Below are 16,946 nucleotides of genomic sequence, written 5' to 3'. Positions count from 1 at the left end.
TGCTTTCTCTATAGGGCTGTGACCAGAGTCCTTGTGATCCCCACTCCTGGCCACGCAAGTCCTCTCCTGTGGGTAACCCTGTCCATCCCTTCCTCATCTGCTCTGGGCTTTGTGAAATTAAGTCAGGGATCCCTCCATAAAACAGTGAGTGACGTAAACATCTCCCAGGCCTTGCAGTCCAGCCACTCACCCTACCTTTGGGTGATGTCTGTCTCTGGCCATAACGGCTGCTCCTGAGGCCTGGGCTTCCTGTACTTTGCAGTTTTAGGCGGCAGACGCTGTTTAGAAACCAGTCAGTCCCAAGAGTGTGGCCCTGGCCATGGTCACTGAGCCCTAGATATCAGTGGTAGCTAGAATAAAGGGGACAGCTGAGTGTGGGCCTCCATCGGATCACAGTGGCATTGGCTCACTTGGTACCTTGGTCTTCAGGTTTCTTAAGTGTGTCCCATTTTGTCCTTTGAATCCTAGGCAGGTTTTCCCTGCCCTCAATCACAGTAAGAGCCTGGGCCTGAGTTTCAGTGAACCATACCTGTAAGTTCTGTTGGTAAGGTCACCTGTTCCTCAGTATTAACAAGTCTGTGGATCAGCATCAGAGTGGTGCAGAGGGCCTGGTAACTAATCAGGATTCTTAAATCTGACAGGCTTTTAAGGACAGTCTGTACCCACTCTGCTAAATTAGGAAGGTTTTGTTTTTTATTTTAAATCACTGAGGATTCATTCTACAAATGAATGGAATACCTATCTCATGGGACTGATTTGAGGGAAAGAATAACATATTAAACTAGCTCTTCTTCCAGTACCTTCCCTTGTAAGAAAGAACTTGGTCTGGCATGGCCCAGAGGCTCCTAAGCCCTAGGAAGCACAGGCGTGAGAAGCACATAGAACACAGGGGTGCCAGGCCAGGATGTGACAAGAGAAACTTAAGGGCCAGGCTTTGTTCTTGGGCAAGGCGACACTGCCCTGGGTTTGTGGTGTGGTCTAAAAGGAGTCTGGGTAGTGGGGAGGGTCAGCCGGCCATCACCAGGCACCCAGGTACCATTAGGAAGTGGGTACCATCTAATCACTTTGGAATCCAACCCAAAGCTACAAAGAAACTTTGGATTTGTGCCATGTAGTCTTCATAAAAGGAGAAAGTGAACTTTTCCTTTGAAGTAAACCAGTTGTGATGGGGGGAAAAAGACAAATCAACTCCAAATGGGATCATGTTTTATTCAGGATCCATGCTGCTAGTGGGGAAGGCCAGGACCCAGTGACAGGAAAGTGGGACACCCCAGCTTTAAGCCTCATGCGTTCCGCCATGAAGCTTTCCCTGCTTGACTGAGCTGAGTTCCTAGGGACTTCTAATGGCCCTTGATAGCAAACATGGTTAAAAATTAACAGGCTGACAAAATTAAATATGGATGGCAAGCAACCACTTTGGACTTCATCTGACACAGAGTATTACACGCTTGGGCACCCTCCACCCGAGTGGCGTCTGGAGGGAACTTGGAGATGTCGAAGTACATTTCACGTGCCTCTGTGGAAGCAGGAGCCCAACCTGTGCTTAGGACAGGCAGGAGTCCAAAGGCCAGGAGAGAAAATTGTCCCTGGTGGCTTGTGTTTAATCCTAGCCTTGATAGGTCTTAGCAGGAGGTGTTCATGGTCCTGGGACCTTGCTTTTGCAGTCTAGACCTTGTGCCTGCCCAGGCTTAGGCCTCAGCAACTGATACCCTACCACCACAGGGCTGGGTGGGGCATGGCCTTCTCCTGACAGAACTTTCATGCTGAGCTGTTTTCTAGCTGCCAGGGTGGGTAAAATGGCAGGCTTAACCTGTGTGGACCAAGTCACACAAACCTTGACATTTTACCTAGGTAAGAGCACCATGTTAATTGCCCTAGGCAGAGAGTGTGGGGTGCTGGAAAAAGAATGTGTGCTTCTGCTAAGGGAGTGGGCTGCCAGCTTGGGGCGGGTGGAAAAGAATGGGTGTGGGTTCCTTAACAAGTCACCCTCAGTTCATGTGGTCCAGGCGTTCCTGGAAAGGCTTCTCCCAGTTTGGGTTCATGGGGAGTTGTTGTTTAAAAAAGCCAGTGATCAGTGAGCTGATAAGTCAGCACTCCTCACTGTTGGGGGAGTCTGGAGTGCCTCGGAGCAGAATGTGCTTCTGACTTGCAGCCCCCTCAGCCTGGCTGCCCCTGGCCTCCTGCTGAAGGACCTGAGGATGCCCCCCTCCCCCAAGAGGAGATCCCATGGTCACAGCATGTGACACAGAGCTGACTGTCATTAAATCAAGGTGTGAGCAGCTCACTGCAGTTGGCTCCTGTGTAGGGGACATTAACAACATGGCATTCTGGATTCCATTTTGGGGACAGTAGTAAAAATCTGCCTAAGAATATACAGGCCTTCAAAACTGATTAATCCATTAGTTTTCACATAAAATACTTGTTCAAGGTACTGTTTTTAACTGTTGTGTAAAAGAGGGTCAGTTTAGTTGTGACTACAGTGTCCTGGGACTCCACACAAGCATTAGGAAAGTTCCCAGGAAATGAGCTGCTCCACAGACACTGATCTAAGACACCACTGTTTTGGTGGTTTCCCAGGGCACACTGGCAGGGGCCTTCCAGATCAACATTTCTCATCCAACAGGAATGAATAGCTGGTACAAAAACCAAAAGATTTCGTAGTCTGATGAACCTGGGAAACCTAGGATTAGCTCAAATCAAGCAGGTTCTTTTACTTTGGAGCTTCTTGGAGCCGTTCGTGTGCTGCTTTGTGGGCCCTGTACAGCAGTTCTAGACTAATCATTTTCCTGCCACACTTCTGGAAACCTCAACTAGACAGGGTCTCTCAGGCCTGAGTGTATTATGATCCTCGATAAGATGCAAGCCATTGGGCCCAGCCCTGGAGTCTGCATTTTTAACAAGGGCCAGGTGAGGCTGGCAGTCCAGGGACCACACTTGAGAAACATGGATCTGGACTTAATCTCTCACAGAAGAAAGTCACCAAAACAAATCGTGTTTGCTGACAATAGTGACCTTTACTCAAGCACTTGGTGAGCATTTCTCATGACTGTTTCTACAGGCAAGTAAGAGCATGGGACTCGTTCACGAGAAAGTCATGGAACAGGGCCGTTCTGCCTGTGCTGCTCAGGTGGCTGTCAGAGGACAGGGAAGGTGCACTGGACAGGGGGCTGCCCTGAAGAGAGGGTTTTCCTGTCTTTGACGTCACTAAAGTCTGTGTGTGCTTTACTTCTCTGGGCCTTAGTTTCCTCATCTGTAAAGGGAAGGAAGTGGAAGTTATTTTTGTGGATACTTAACTACTTTCTCTAGCGTCCCACTTTATTTTTGCCCCAGGCTATTTTCTCCCTGGCTATCTCTTACACTTGTCCAGTCTGTCATCACGCTGGGGTGTTGGATCCTGACAGTGTTGACCCTGCAGAGGTGCAGATTTTAAAAGGGCATTCCTGAAGAGGTGTGGCGGTAGTACCCAAACAGCATGGCCCCTGGAAGGGAATTGCAGCACCAAGAACTGGTCTAGTGGAGGAGACTGCCAGAGTCTCTGTGTCACTTACTTGGATTTCACAGTCAGAGTGAGGTCTCTGGCACAGACTAAGTCAAGGTCACTGTTGGTTCAATATAGTCTGTTAGAGGTTCTTAAGGGGACCCCAGAAGTTCCTGGATTGTATGGGAGTTTTTGAACACGCTTGTGTGTATGAGAGAGGTGAGAGAGCGAGTGAGAGAGACAGGCCACACATGTGCATGTTTCTGCAGACAGGAAGGAGGATCATTGCCTTCCACGGAAGGCCAGACCTTATTGCAAGATGCTGATGAGTAGACATGCCCCTGCCGAGTCCGGGGCAGCTGCAGGTTCTGCTGCGTTCAGGGAGCATCTGAAGCAGCCTCCAGGAGTGACCTCGGACCCAAAGCCACAGCAGAACGAGCAGCCTGAGTGAGAGTGAAGGGGGAACCCTGCCTTTACGAGCCCTCACAGAGCAGTGACTGGCACAAACACAACACAAGTTCACCTGGAGCCTGGCTGTCTGAAACAGCACCTCGGCCCAGGCCTGGCGGACACTGCCCTCTGCTGGAAGCAGGTCCAGTGGGCCTGGAGCTGGAGGAGGAGGCAGCCTCTGGGATCTTGGAGGGCCACGCGAGCCACAGTGATGAGTCTTTCCTCCACCCACCCACCACCATGCGCACCCCAAGAATTCGCCAGTCTGCTTCGTCACCATGTCCACCTCAACTCGGCTGGACCCTACCACTCAGAAGCAGCCCTCCTGTCACCTTGTGGTGCCCTGAACGTGTGTGATTGAGATTGCGAGGCTGTCTAGAATATGAGGCTGGAGGGAGAGGCCAGGGAGGCAGGTGGCCAGGGGCTTCCTTCTTGAGGTCACCTTCACCCACCCCAGACATGCGCCATCCACGTTGCAGTTCTTCCCCAGCAGCCCACCTGTGTCCCCTCTGAAACCTCCTCATGTCTTGGCCTCCTCAGGGCACCGAACCCTGCCCCACAACAGGCCACACCGCCGCCACCACTGCTCCACACTGCCCTGGTGCACTAGGACCACTCCTCACTGTCTTTAGGTGCCCAGGCCCCTTCCCCATGGTGGGCCAGGGGCCCTGCCTGCCCCTTCCCACCTGCCTCAGGAAGGTGGCTCCAACTCTGCTCTCTGCTTAGTGAGCAAGTGGACTGAGACGCACAGCCGTGAGCACGGGTAGGTACAGTTCGTCTCCATGTCCTCTCTTTCTTCTGCTCTCTAACCCCCTTCTCTCCTCCTACCCACAGTCCCCCTCTGTGTTCCTTTTCCCCTGCTTTGCACACTCGTCTCAGTCCTCAGAGTTACCAGTTCTTAGCTAACCTGCGTGGACAAGTTTCTGATCCCTTCACTTCACTCAATGTGAAAGTCACTGTGGCCCTGCCTTAAAGGAGCCTTGGAGCCTATGGCAGCCCCTGGGCAGTGCAGCTTTACCCTCTCCCAGTGCTGGGGGCTCTCTCTAGCTGGTACCTGATTTCTGGTAATATCTGATATGGTCCCCAGAGGACAGCTACCACATATGGCCCAACAGATTCTCCGAGGCGGATTCCTGGTGTAGAAAGAAACTCAAAATGGATCCTTGGTCCTTTCAAGCCACGTGTCCCAGCCAGGCTGGAGGCCTCTACCTTGGGTTGGCCTAGTGGATAGAGTGCCCAGTTAGCCCCGTGCCTTGTATCAACAGCTAGAAAGGACAGCCACTCTGAGGAGGCCCATGAAGTGGGAGGAAACTCCAAGGACTTTTGCTTGTGCACAAAAGGGACACTGTGACTTCTCTCAAGGACCTAATCTGTAGGCATCCTGCCCTTTAGAGTCCAGAGGATCTGACCCTGCTGGGCCCTGTGGCCATGGTCATTTTTTTTGGTTTCCCCTCCTATAAATAGAAGAGGTGGCAGGCTTTCATTCATTCCTCAGAGTCCTGGGATCTAGAGTTGCCGCAAGGGCGTCCTCTGACCCCACTGCTCCCCCAGTCATCAGAATGGCTCCTGCTTTGAAGTTGGAATAAGGCTTGTTCCTGCCACACCGGGGCACTCACTGCTCCCACAAGGCCCTCTTCCGTGCAGGCCTCCCTGCTTTGGTGTAATTTGTTTTTTCTCACTTCCTGTGTCCCTCTTCAGTGTAAAAGGAGCAGGGGGAAAGAGGCATCTCCTGCCTGTCTCTATCCAGCAGATGAGGGCAAAACGGACACTGCAGGAGGTGGATGCTTGTTAGGAACAAAAGTGCACGTGCCCTTTTGTTTTTCACATTTTTCTTGGCCTAGGATTTAGGACATTCTACCAAGTACACAAAGCATCCCTCGTCCACTGTTCCCGTCGTATCGAGCTGCTGTCTCCTCTGCAGGGGAATCCTTGCCAAAGGTTGCAGGCCCCTCTTCCCAGCACAGTGAGCAGAGGGCCCGGGCTACCGGACACCCACGGTAACCCAAAAAAGCCAGAACCCGTTTTCTAAAAGAACAGGAACAGAATCTCAAGTCCTGGCCAGGCTGCTGTCGTGGAAGGGATCATGACTGCCCCTTCCTCTTCACATCTTGCTTTAGCTGTCCCCAGCCTGAGCACTCCAAGGGAGAAGTGGGAATTCACTGGGCTGGACTCTGCCTCCAGTTGGCTGTTGGGGCGCCTTGGGTGCCTCCTGAGGGGGTGCCTCCTGAGTGTGGCCTGTGTGTTCAGGGGGCCAGGGAGAAAGCCCTCAGGACACTGCTATCCTTTCCAGCCCTCAGCAGAGGATCCTAACTGGCTAGTGGGAGTGAGCACCATCTTGGAACAGCGGACTCTGTGAAGAAGAACGCACCGTGGGACCCTGGCTCACCATTTCTCCCCACGTTTCTTTTCAGATGCGCTGGCTCCCTCCCTCCGAGGCTACTTCTCAGGGCTGGAAGTCCCGTCAGTTCTGCTGAGCATTGTGTAAGTACTTGACTTCACTGAGGGACACGCAGAGCCCCCAGCTCGTGGTGCTTAGTGGATTTCCATAACAGCAGCCTTCCCCCTTCCTCCAGGCCCACACCACACCTGCACTCCTGTTCTTGTGCATCTTTGAAAACATGACCTCTGAGGTGGCAAGGCATCTCTTCCAAGAGAGTTTTCACTTCGGAACAAGGGAGCAGTAAGGGATGGCTGTTGACACTGTTTGCTGTGCTGGTTGAGGCTAACTTAGGAATCTGATTGCTGTCCATCCCACTTTGTAACCAAGCCGTCAATGGTAGTTTCTAGAGAACTGGTATCAGAAAATTCCATGACATGTTCACTGGCTGCCAGCCTTAAGCAGAAACCTTCCTTGCAGGAATAAGTCATCCTTTCTGTACCAGATTTTTGTACAGAAAGCAGTGTACTGTTTCCAGTAGATTTTCCTTAAGGGTTTTGTTGTTTTATTTCCTGTTTTGTTATTGTTGTTTTGCAGTACTGGGGTTTGAACTCAGGGCCTTGTGCTTGCCACTTGAGCCATACCTCAAGCTCAAGATATTTTTTTTAAAAATTTATTATATTATTGTCCTGCTGGGGGTACATTGTGACATTTACAAAAATGCTTGTATTATCTCTTAGTTAAATTCTCCCCCTCCATCATACTCCTTTATCCCCCTTTTTTTTGTCTTGATGGAAACAATATCCTAAATTGGCTTCCTGGTGTCATTAGGTCTACTGTTGCTTCACACAGCCGCCATATGCATTTCTTTTCTATAAATGTGGGACTTCTATAAAAATCCAAATGCCTTCTATAATTCAGTATCTTGACTAAATTCTGAACCATAATTTGGTATGCAACTTTGGGAAGTGTGTCTAAACTGAAGTTTTCTAAGTGTTATATTTTCATGGTCAGCCTCCACTTGGGTTACGTCATCCCTTCATGCAATAGGAAGAAATATAAGAGGAGGGAAGAACCAACCGGTTAGAAATGCTCCGGAGGTCTTGGCTAGCTGTGTGCCCGGGTACCAAATGCTAAGTCAGGGGCCTTTTCTTAAAGAATTTCTATTTTAAAATAAAAAATAGTTCCAAATAAAACTGATACTCTTACTTCTTCTCTCACCATCGATGCAGAGTTCCATGTGCTTTCTAGGCCACTTGGGGCTCTTGGAGAGGTACTGTGTTGAAAGAACACACAGTGCCCTTAGGTTTTGGTAACTGAGGTTCCATTCAAATGGTGACATGGTTGCAAGTGCTCTCTGGGAAAAGATAGCAGAAATGGTGGGCATTGGAGCTGGCTCCATGCTGTTCCATGCCCCCTTCGGAGGAGGAAGAACTCAGAGTAAGACTTTAAGAGAGTCCTGGGGATTACTTTCCACAGGCCAGTCGCCCTGTCTCAGTTGGCGGGTCAGGTCACCTTTGAGATGCAGGGAGCTGCTGAGCGTGCACTCCTTGGTGTAGCTCTGAGCATGGTGGGAGGTCAGTGTTTCCACACGAACTCTGGTCCTGGGTCAGAAGGAGGCTTTTGTTCTCAAGGGAAGGGCCTCACCCAGCAGGACAGAACGAACTAGGACCAGGTGTGCAGGTCGGCAGTGGCAGGTGCCGAGTTGGGAGCGAATAACTTTAGTGTGGCGATTTCCATTGGTGAAGTTGGCAAGCAATGGTGGCACAGGGCCCAGGAAGGGCTTTTTTTTCTGTCATTAGGCAGTTGCATGGGCTCCAGTTCCAATCAAAAAGATCCTGGGCTTTGTTTGCTGGACTGGCTTGGCATGTTTTTTTCCAAGCACTGTTCTCCGTAGACTCATTAAGGTGCCTGGCTGCCAGAGGTCCAGAGACAGCAATGGCTACCAACGCAGGGCTAGCAGTTGCTCCCTTTTCAACATATGAATTCTAAACACTGTAAGATCTGAATCGAAATATGTATTGAGCTAAACATGGTCCAGGAGCCAGACCTTTCCCCAGGATCTGGAGGGAGTGAGGAGGAGAGGTGGTGAGGAGGGAGCACGGGTCATAGTGCTCATTACTACTGCGATCAGAGTCAGACCCTTGCAGTGCGGTTCTGCTACTCCAGCTCTTCTGCTCTCTTGGACCAAGTCCTTTCCAAGACAGCTAATAATCCAGCCTACGTAATATTAGGGAAACGTAAATTAGAATTGGAAACCGTAGTGCTGATGAGCAATCTAAACACGTGACACCAAAGCAAGTCTGTCAGAAAAGCCAAATGAAACGCAGGTGTCCCCATACCACAGAGAAGGCATTCTTCCTCACTTCTTGTTTTCCCTGCAGGTAGCAGAACAGATGAGGGCAGAAGCAGTGTCTGTTGTCAGGGTGGCTTTCACCTCTGGTGTGATGGAGTGTCGAATGCCATCCTTCACTGCCCAAACTGTCCATGGCCTGCTTCCCCGGAAGCCCTTGGATTTTTTTTTTTTTTTTTTTTTGTCAAAAGGAAGATTTGAACCCGGGGCCTCATGCTTGCTAGGCAGTCACTCCACCAGTTGAATCACTCCACCAGCCCTGTTTTTTATTGGGGTTTTTTTTTGAGATAGGGTCTTGTGAACTATTTGCCCGGGCTGGCTTCGAACCGTAATCCTCCTGATCTCTGCTCCTGAGTAGCTAGGATTACAGGTGTTGGCCTCTGGCTCCCAGCAATTATTTATACCACTGTGCTTCCTTTCTAGGAAGATGAAATAGGGAATGGAATCTCTCTGGTGTGGTTTTTTTTTTTGTTTCCTGCAGTACTGGGTGGGATTTTTAATTATCCATTTTGACTACACTAGAAATGTAAACTGAAGTAGTTCTCTTTATTTTCTAATTATACATGTGTCTACCGTGTGCCCCTAAGGAGCCCACACTTTAATTGGGGGATTGGGGACGCATTATATGGAGAGAGTAACTACGGATACTTCAGGATCATCCTGGTATGTCCCCTCTCACTGATGGCATGAGGACAGTCGCCAGAGGACTGGCTGTCCTGGTTCTGAATTTGCCCAGCAGTGACCTAATGTTGTTTAGTCTGTTCACATGCTATATTCCCCATCAGTCAAGTTTTGGTAATGGGCCAACCACATGACAGAGAAACCCAGAATACACGATAATGTTTGGAAATTATCAGTTTCCCAGATACATTGGGAACAGGAAAGCATGAGCTAGTTTTTTGTCAGTCCGTACAAGTAATGAGAGTCACATAGTTTTTCTTGTTGAATAGAAAGAGTTTGGAAGTTAGGGTGGGTATGAGTGGGGATTCTTAAGAACTTGTGAGATTTCCCATGGCACAGAAATTATAAGCACTTGTTCCTACAGCCACTCCAAACTAGAGAAGGGCGTGGTGAGAGAACACGGGTGATGTTTGAAGCAGTTTATTCTTTACATCTTGTTTGGGAAGGAATGGTCTAGCCTGTGCTGGCTGTGAGCACAGCGCTTGGAGTATTGCTCTGGACTGATGTGGAGAGGGAGAGGTATTGTGTCTTCCACACAGGCCCAGACAGCTGCTGTGGCTCCTGCAGATACCCCTGTCCTCTCCCCAGAAGATACCTGGATGTTGTGCTTTCACACTATATAGTGTGTCCAGAAACCAGGGCAATTCTTGTGACTGATTTCCCCTTCCCATTCTATGAGAGGACATGTGCCCGTGTCAGTGTGATGAGGAGGTAGATAATAGGACAATGAAGTAAACCTACAATGACAGGTGACAGGGGAAGTGAAGCCTGCGAGGCGTGAGGAGACAGAGAGGTCAGTAGTTCCTTCTGTTTTCTGCTGGAGGCCATGCAGGTCAGGTCAGCTTGAGAACATAGCTGAGCAGGACCCTTAACCAACACCCAGCTCAGACCCCACCTGGCTATGTTTGGAGAATAATGTCACTTCTTTGGTCCTCTTGCCTCTCCCATTGCTAAATCAAAGTAGCTGCACTTGAAATGCAGTGGGCCTGGTTCAGGGGAGGCCCCAAGGAGCCCCTGGAAGAGGCGGCTGGCTGCACAGGGTTGCCCTTCTCTGGGAGAGGCTTCTCTGCCCTCTGGGGAGACAGCCCTGGATCTGTGACAGCTCTGAGTCTGGGGTGAGGCGTGGTTGCTCTGTCAGTTAAAAAAGTGGGGAAGGGTCAGACACACAGCGGTGGGGGGTGTGCTCCTTCCAGCACTGTGACCCTTTCCAGTACTGTGTCTGGCAAGTCCCTGGAAGCGTTTAAAGAGGGTGGCCATATGAGATGAGGACATTGAGTCTTGGTGGGTTTACAACCCAGGTCAGGCCACAATATCCAGTTCCATCGTCTGTCCTATTTGGCCTTCCAGGGAAATTCAGAAGGCCTCCGTGCTCAGCTTGAGGTAGAAAATGAACACCTTTGGGATTCCATTTGCTTTGGGGAGTCATCTCACGGATCTTACATACACTTACTGCCCACTGGGTGACAGCTGGTGTGCACAGCCGTTGTTGAGGTAATAACTGGGCAGAGCAGCCTTTTGAAGAAACCCAGGCTCCTGCTAAAACAGGGTGAGTTAGGAAGCCTAAGCGCAGAGGACAAGGGGAATCTGCCATCAGTGTGACTCCTTCAGAAACAGGCATCCTAAAATGCAGCATGGGCAGTCTCAGGAGGCACCCTGGGCCTGCTGCTGCCGGTCAGGCCATGCCTCCCTGGTCCACTCCTGGAGTGTGATGAGGGCTGAGAGAGGATGGGTGAGCTGCTTGGTTTCATTTGTAAGGATGCCCATTATTTTTCTGCCCTCAAATAGTAGGAAACTGGAATTACACCTACCCATCTTTAAATGCTTTCATAGTGAAATTTACGGAGAACATTTTTGCCCTTAATTTTGAAAAGACCAGTCCTAGGAAGGCAGCCTTTCCTTTCCCCACTAAGTCCAAAGGGGAGTGGTTTCAGCACAGGATCAATGTCTCTCCCTCACCAGGCAGCCTCCAGTGCTAACTGTGCCCCAGGCGTTGTGGGGAGCTCAGTTTGAGAGCTTTGTTTCTTTTGGACTCCATCTTGGGAGGCCCTTTGTGCAGGAAATAGCCTATCTGCCTGCAGGAAGAAAAACAGCAGTGGGGCGGATGGAAGGGGGGGCAGGGAGGTGCAGCAGGAGCATTGGTGTTGACAGGCTCCTTTTCTTGGCAGCAGAATTCTGTGGCAAGCAGCTAGCCCAGAGGCCCCCCGGCCTCCAGGTGAAGAGTATTAAAAATGCATTATTTGCTGGGTCTCTGTATCTTTGGATTTCAAAACACTCAGCCCCTAGAGCATCACAGGTCATGTTCACAGATGTGCTTCCTTTTGGCTTTGTTTTGGCTCTGCTGGGAGAAGAACTTGGTCACTTGAGCAGGACAGCGCAGAGCTCTCATGGCCTGGTGCTGAACAAACCTGTTTTGATCGGAGACAGCCCTGGAGCTGGTTGCCATCCTGAGCCTTCCTGAATGGGGCTTTGGGTCCTATGCCTCTGCGCGGAACCTTTGGGTCACTGCTCAGGGCCTAGCACACGGTCTTTGGGATCCAACCACATGACCACATGCAGAGTTCTCAAGGGCTGGGACAGGCAGCCTCCCTGCTGTCCTGGCCCAGAAGACCTCACACTACTAAGTCCTGAGGTCGCTTTCCTGGCTGCTAACTTTCCTGTAAGGTCCCTCTGCTGTAGCATCTGTCCTCAGTTTAGCACAAAACCCTTTGGTGCCTTTGTCCCGGCCTCTGAGCTCCTTGTCGTCCCAACAGAACGCAGTCATCATTAAGAACCAGGGCCCCAGCAGGCAACCACAGGAGGGGGTGCCATGCTTGGTTAATGGGCAATCTCTCTGTCCACCCAGGTCCCAGGTGTGTGATGGCGGCTGCAATCTGTCTTGTGGGTATTAATGAGGTCTTCACTGGTGGCGACTCTTCTCCAGCTGTTCTGCAAAACTGGAGCGTGCTGGTGAGTGCCGAAGGAGATGCCAGCCGGTGTGGTCAGGACAGGCACCAGTGTTAGCTGGGACCCTGAGAGCTGGGGCCTCTGCTGGGCCCGCAGTCCTGCACTCTCCTTCCCCAGGTGGTCTGGTGGGCGCTTTCTCCCCCAGCCAAGGCCTGCTTAGGGAAAGGACATTCAGGACAACAACAGGTAGTCTTCAGGGTGTGTTGCGGCCTTCTCAGGTGAGCTGGCTCTGTTCACCTACTTGCCTATCTGATGGCACCCACCTCTGGAGTTTTACAGATAAGTGAAGCTTTTCCCCTTCAGCTCCTAAGCTTTGTTTAGGAATCCCAGCACTTCGTTGGACATCTATTTCAGATACAGTGTTTATGTTCCCTCTTGCCTTACCAATCCAATTATGCTGAGACTGTAGCAGATCTCTCCGTGTAGCCCAGGCGGGCCTCAACTCAATCCTCCTGCCTCCACTCTCAAGTGGTGAGATTACAGGTGTGCTTCACCATGTTCAGCCCTAGCTAGTAGTATTTTAAAAAAGGCAAATAATGTACATTCCTAGAGCTGACCTGCCTGCCAGGCACCACATGTAGGGGCTCTGTATTTGGAAAGCTTAGCATGGAGCTGCAGCATGGTAGGGGTCAAGGACAGTTTGTGTGTCAGCCCAAATAAGGTGGCAAATTTCATCCCTATGAGGGGCCATAAAAAAGATGAGTCACAGAGGAAGGCAAGATTCCTGCTGAGGACAGAGGACCAGGCACCTTTCTGGGCTCACATCTCGTGCTTAGTGCTTGTTGTGAAGCACTGTCTTCTGGTGTCTCACACTGCAGCTCGCCTCGCCTGGGCAGCATTCTGGACAGGAAGGGAGTCCCCTGCACTGCAGCATTTTCTTAGTGACACAAGCGTACAGCTCGAACATCTTCCACACATAAAGGGCGGCTGGCATTTACCCCCAGTTTCTATGACCTTCTCCTCTTACTAGCTTTTCCTTTTGTCATGGTTCCCAACAGGAACGCTCATGATACTGCTGATGTTATCAAACTGTTATAGAAGACATGGTTTTCTTTTTCCTCCTCTGGGGAAAATTTAAAAAACAACTTAAAGCCACCATGCAATTTTTTGGAAACAGGGTAGGCATGATTTTTCCCCCCAGTGCTAGGGAAGGAACCCAGCCTTCCACTTTAAATGCAGCAAAGAGACTGACATGTCATTCTAAGCACAAGCCCAGTGAAGGCAGCAGATGGCAATTTCGAACCTGACAACTGAGGGGCCTCGTGGTAGGAGGACAGATGCCCCAGAAGTGTTAGAGGTGCGGAAGAGCTCAGTGATGCCCTCAACACTGAGCCAGTTGGTTGTGGTGCCCCAGTTCCCAGGCCACCGTGGGTTACCGGAGCAAGTGTGAAGAAGGCTATTCTCATTCCAAATCTGAGGGCAGACAACACGGCTATGTGACCTGCCTTGAAGGGCAGAGATGGATGTCATCTGCCCCCAGGACTGGGCCTTCTCTGTGGAGCTGGAGCCATGCACTGGCATTGCCAGGGGAGGCAGGGAGAGATTGGTGTCTCTTCCCCTAGAGGCACTATAGACGATGAGCTAGTTTATTACTATCAGTACTTGAAAAGAAACTCACCACCCTTACAAATTGCAATCACTTGTGATAGGATATTCCATGTTTATTTGGAGTTTGATGGAGGGGAATATTCCCTACAGGATTTTGGGTGAAAATAAGTGCTAGAGGGTTAAACCTGGGGAGGAATCATAGTAATTAGTTCAAGAGTGCGTGAGCAGGGAAAGCAAAGAGCCGTTTCTCAGCAATGGGCTGAAAACTCACAGGGCACCAGGACAAGCCTACCAGAAGTTGAGTAAGGTAGAGCAACTACTCTGGTCCCATGGGTATTGTTAGGTGTTCCATAATCTCACCAGCAGGCAACGACCCCCCCATGTACTGATCTTTAATATAAATGCAACTGAAATATCTCACAATTTTATAAATACTCCTTAAGATGCTGGAGACCTCAGAGGATGTCTTCATGCCCCATCACTTGCATATCGTCAGCCCTCTTTCGGGAAAAGGATCTACCCCGCGTCACCCTGGCTCACTGTCCCTCTGAGGTGCTTCATGTTCCCGGATGTCTTTGGACTTTGTTTAAGTGTCCTTGTTAATACATTCCAAGGTTTGAACTCCATTCCCAGCTAAACCTCTTCTTGTTTACAAGGACTGAAATAGCCACATTTTGACCTTGTGTTCAATCTGGGAACGTCCATGGCAGTGTGGATACATTCTTTTCCCATGTGAGAATTTTATCAACATGGCACAGTTTTGGAAACTTCAGGAAACTATACACTCATCTCCTCTTCTCCCTGCACTTCAGAAAATCAGCTTTTCCACCCTTCTTCCTGTGCAGAGGTGCGTTACAAAGCCCAGCCAGAAAGGTTGCTTCCTCTAGAAGGCATCTCTGGGCTGGTGTGCAGAGCATAGAGTGGACCCAAGCTCAGTGCCACATCCCATTAGTGGCCCATTTCATTTGCCTAAAGTCCAAGTGTCTCAAAGAAGAAATGGCATTTTTGTCGCATGCAAGTGACTATCTGGGGTTGAGGAAGAAAAGAGATTTTAGGCAGGAAAATAGCATCCAAGATAACCCCTGTGAAAGCCAAAGTATCCCAGGAGGAAGCCCTGCAGGTTGATGGGATCAGGAAGATGGGTTTTAAGAGACAGTAGGTTTGTAGGTGCCATGGGTGATTAGGACAGGCGAGAGAATGCAAACAGCTTGGGAAAGAGCCTCAAAAGATTTTGGGCTTGGGAAGCCCCTGGAATAAATGAGTGACGAATATAAAATGGTTGAAGATTCAAAAGTGTAGGAGCACAGAGATGCAAACCCAAGGTGGTGACATTGTGGGAAGGAGATGATCCAACAGTGCCAGGCCATGTGGAGTCATTGTAAAGGATGAGCAGCTTGGTGATGGGTTTGGGTGTAGGTACATTGCCTTTGAGGTCTTGGCAGGACTGTCCCAGTGGAAGCTGACAGCAATGGGGAGAGCAATCTTCTAGTCTTAAGAGGATAGGGCAATCTGCTGGGTATTGAGGGGGGGAAGCGGGAGGGGGTGGAGTGGGTGGTAAGGGAGGGGGTGGGGGCAGGGGGGAGAAATGAACCAAGCCTTGTATGCACATATGAATAATAAAAGAAAAATGAAAAAAAAAAAAAGAGGATAGGGCAAGCAGTGTGCACTTACCAGGACTTGTTGAGCTCTCTGGAGATGAGCCAGGCCCCTGCCAGGGACTCCACCACCCTGAGCCAGCATTCCTGGCCCACAGAAGCAGGGCTCACATACCTGTCGGTTCCCTGAAAGCAGCACAGCAGCTTCAGTTGCAGGCCATTAACCTGGATGCATCCTCACCACAGCCAGGCTGCTTTCCCAAGATGGCCCTCTCAGCCCAGAGGGGACAAGGCTGCCACATGGTATCCACTGTCAATCAGTGAAGCAGGAACTGCCACAATTACTGTTCTTCAGCTTGAGCTGGTGTGTGGTCAAGTTTAGAATGAGGTGGAGCTTGGGGAAGGAAACTGTCCAGTTTCACTCCACTGTGACAGGCCCTCCAGGGGGACCCAGGTGGGAGAGTCAGTGCCTTTTCAGCCTTTGCTGATTCTGAGAGCACGGGCTCCTTTGGCAGTTAAAAGGCAGGTCAGGCATTAGTGGCAGAAGGGCGAGAGCTCACAAAGGAACTTATGCTGCTATCACCCCGCAGGTGACAGAGTCATCTCACTGAGCATCACAGGATGTGTGGCCTGCATCAGAGAAAGGCATGAACAGCCCGCCTACGCTGATTTCCTTATCACATGCGTGTTCACACACTCATACTGGGCACCGGGGGAGGCAAAGAAATCAGAATACAAGAATTTCCTGCAGTGTGTCTGGCTCACCCCAGGACAAATCCTTCTAATTCAGATATGCTGAGGTTGTGCAGAGACGGTGGAATTGTGCTGGGATCACTGAGGTGGATATGAGGCACTCGCAGAGTTACAGTGGGGAGCATTTCCCAGCCAAAGGGATCTCTGGTTTGGCCTCATTATTGGTTGTATCCATTTACAACAATGTCATCTAAAAACTGGGATGTGAAGGTATATACCGTCACATTTCAGAGTGAATACAGCCAACAGTGTACAGGGTTTGTATTTATAAGGTTATCCCATGAGCCATGTTTTTTATTCTTGGTTTTTTGGGGTTTTTTTGTTTGTTTGTTTGTTTTGTGGTACTGGGACTTGGGACTCAGGGCCTACACCTTGAGCTACTCCACCAGCCCTCCTCTGTGAAGGGGTTTTTTGAGATAGGGTCTCGTGGAACTATCTGCCTAGCTTTGAACCCTGATCCTCCTGATACCTGCCTCTGGAGTAGCTAGGATTACAGACGTGAGCCACCAGCACCCAGCCCATTACCATGTTTGAGTGCTCATAAATATTTCTCTGAATTCAGGATTTATTGCCAAACAGCATCTTCCAAACAAGTCTACCTTGGAACAGTTAAGTGGGTTGTTACCAGTAGTGGTTTTTTCCTTTATACAGAAATAAGTACTTCCCTGTACAAACCAGGTTTTTCTATGTACACTTGTTCTGTAACTACAAATATATATTAGAGAGAGAAAGTAAAATGACAGAATAGTAGAGGTTTTACTATGTATT

At 49.9% G+C, this 16,946-nt stretch overlaps 1 protein-coding gene across 4 annotated transcripts in view; it reads left to right on the top strand.

Moving 5' to 3' along the window:
- Positions 1-16,946, top strand: part of Rbpms (RNA binding protein, mRNA processing factor) — a 155,373-nt gene that overhangs the window by 136,211 nt on the left and 2,216 nt on the right. For 2 of the 4 annotated variants that reach the window (XR_012441465.1, XR_002212921.2), the window contains 2 exons: positions 6,340-6,409; positions 12,182-12,285. Coding sequence is in view for 2 of the 4 variants with exons in the window: in XM_074054692.1 (XP_073910793.1) it covers positions 6,340-6,409 (70 nt within the window). In the remaining 2 variants the exon portion in view is untranslated. The remainder of the gene's footprint in view (positions 1-6,339; positions 6,410-12,181; positions 12,286-16,946) is intronic. The other 2 variants (XM_020172634.2, XM_074054692.1) reach the window with 1 other exon arrangement.

The sequence above is a fragment of the Castor canadensis genome, chromosome 14 (assembly GCF_047511655.1).
Source record: "Castor canadensis chromosome 14, mCasCan1.hap1v2, whole genome shotgun sequence".
NCBI lineage: Eukaryota > Metazoa > Chordata > Mammalia > Rodentia > Castoridae > Castor > Castor canadensis.
This window is presented reverse-complemented; position numbering and strand designations above follow the sequence as displayed.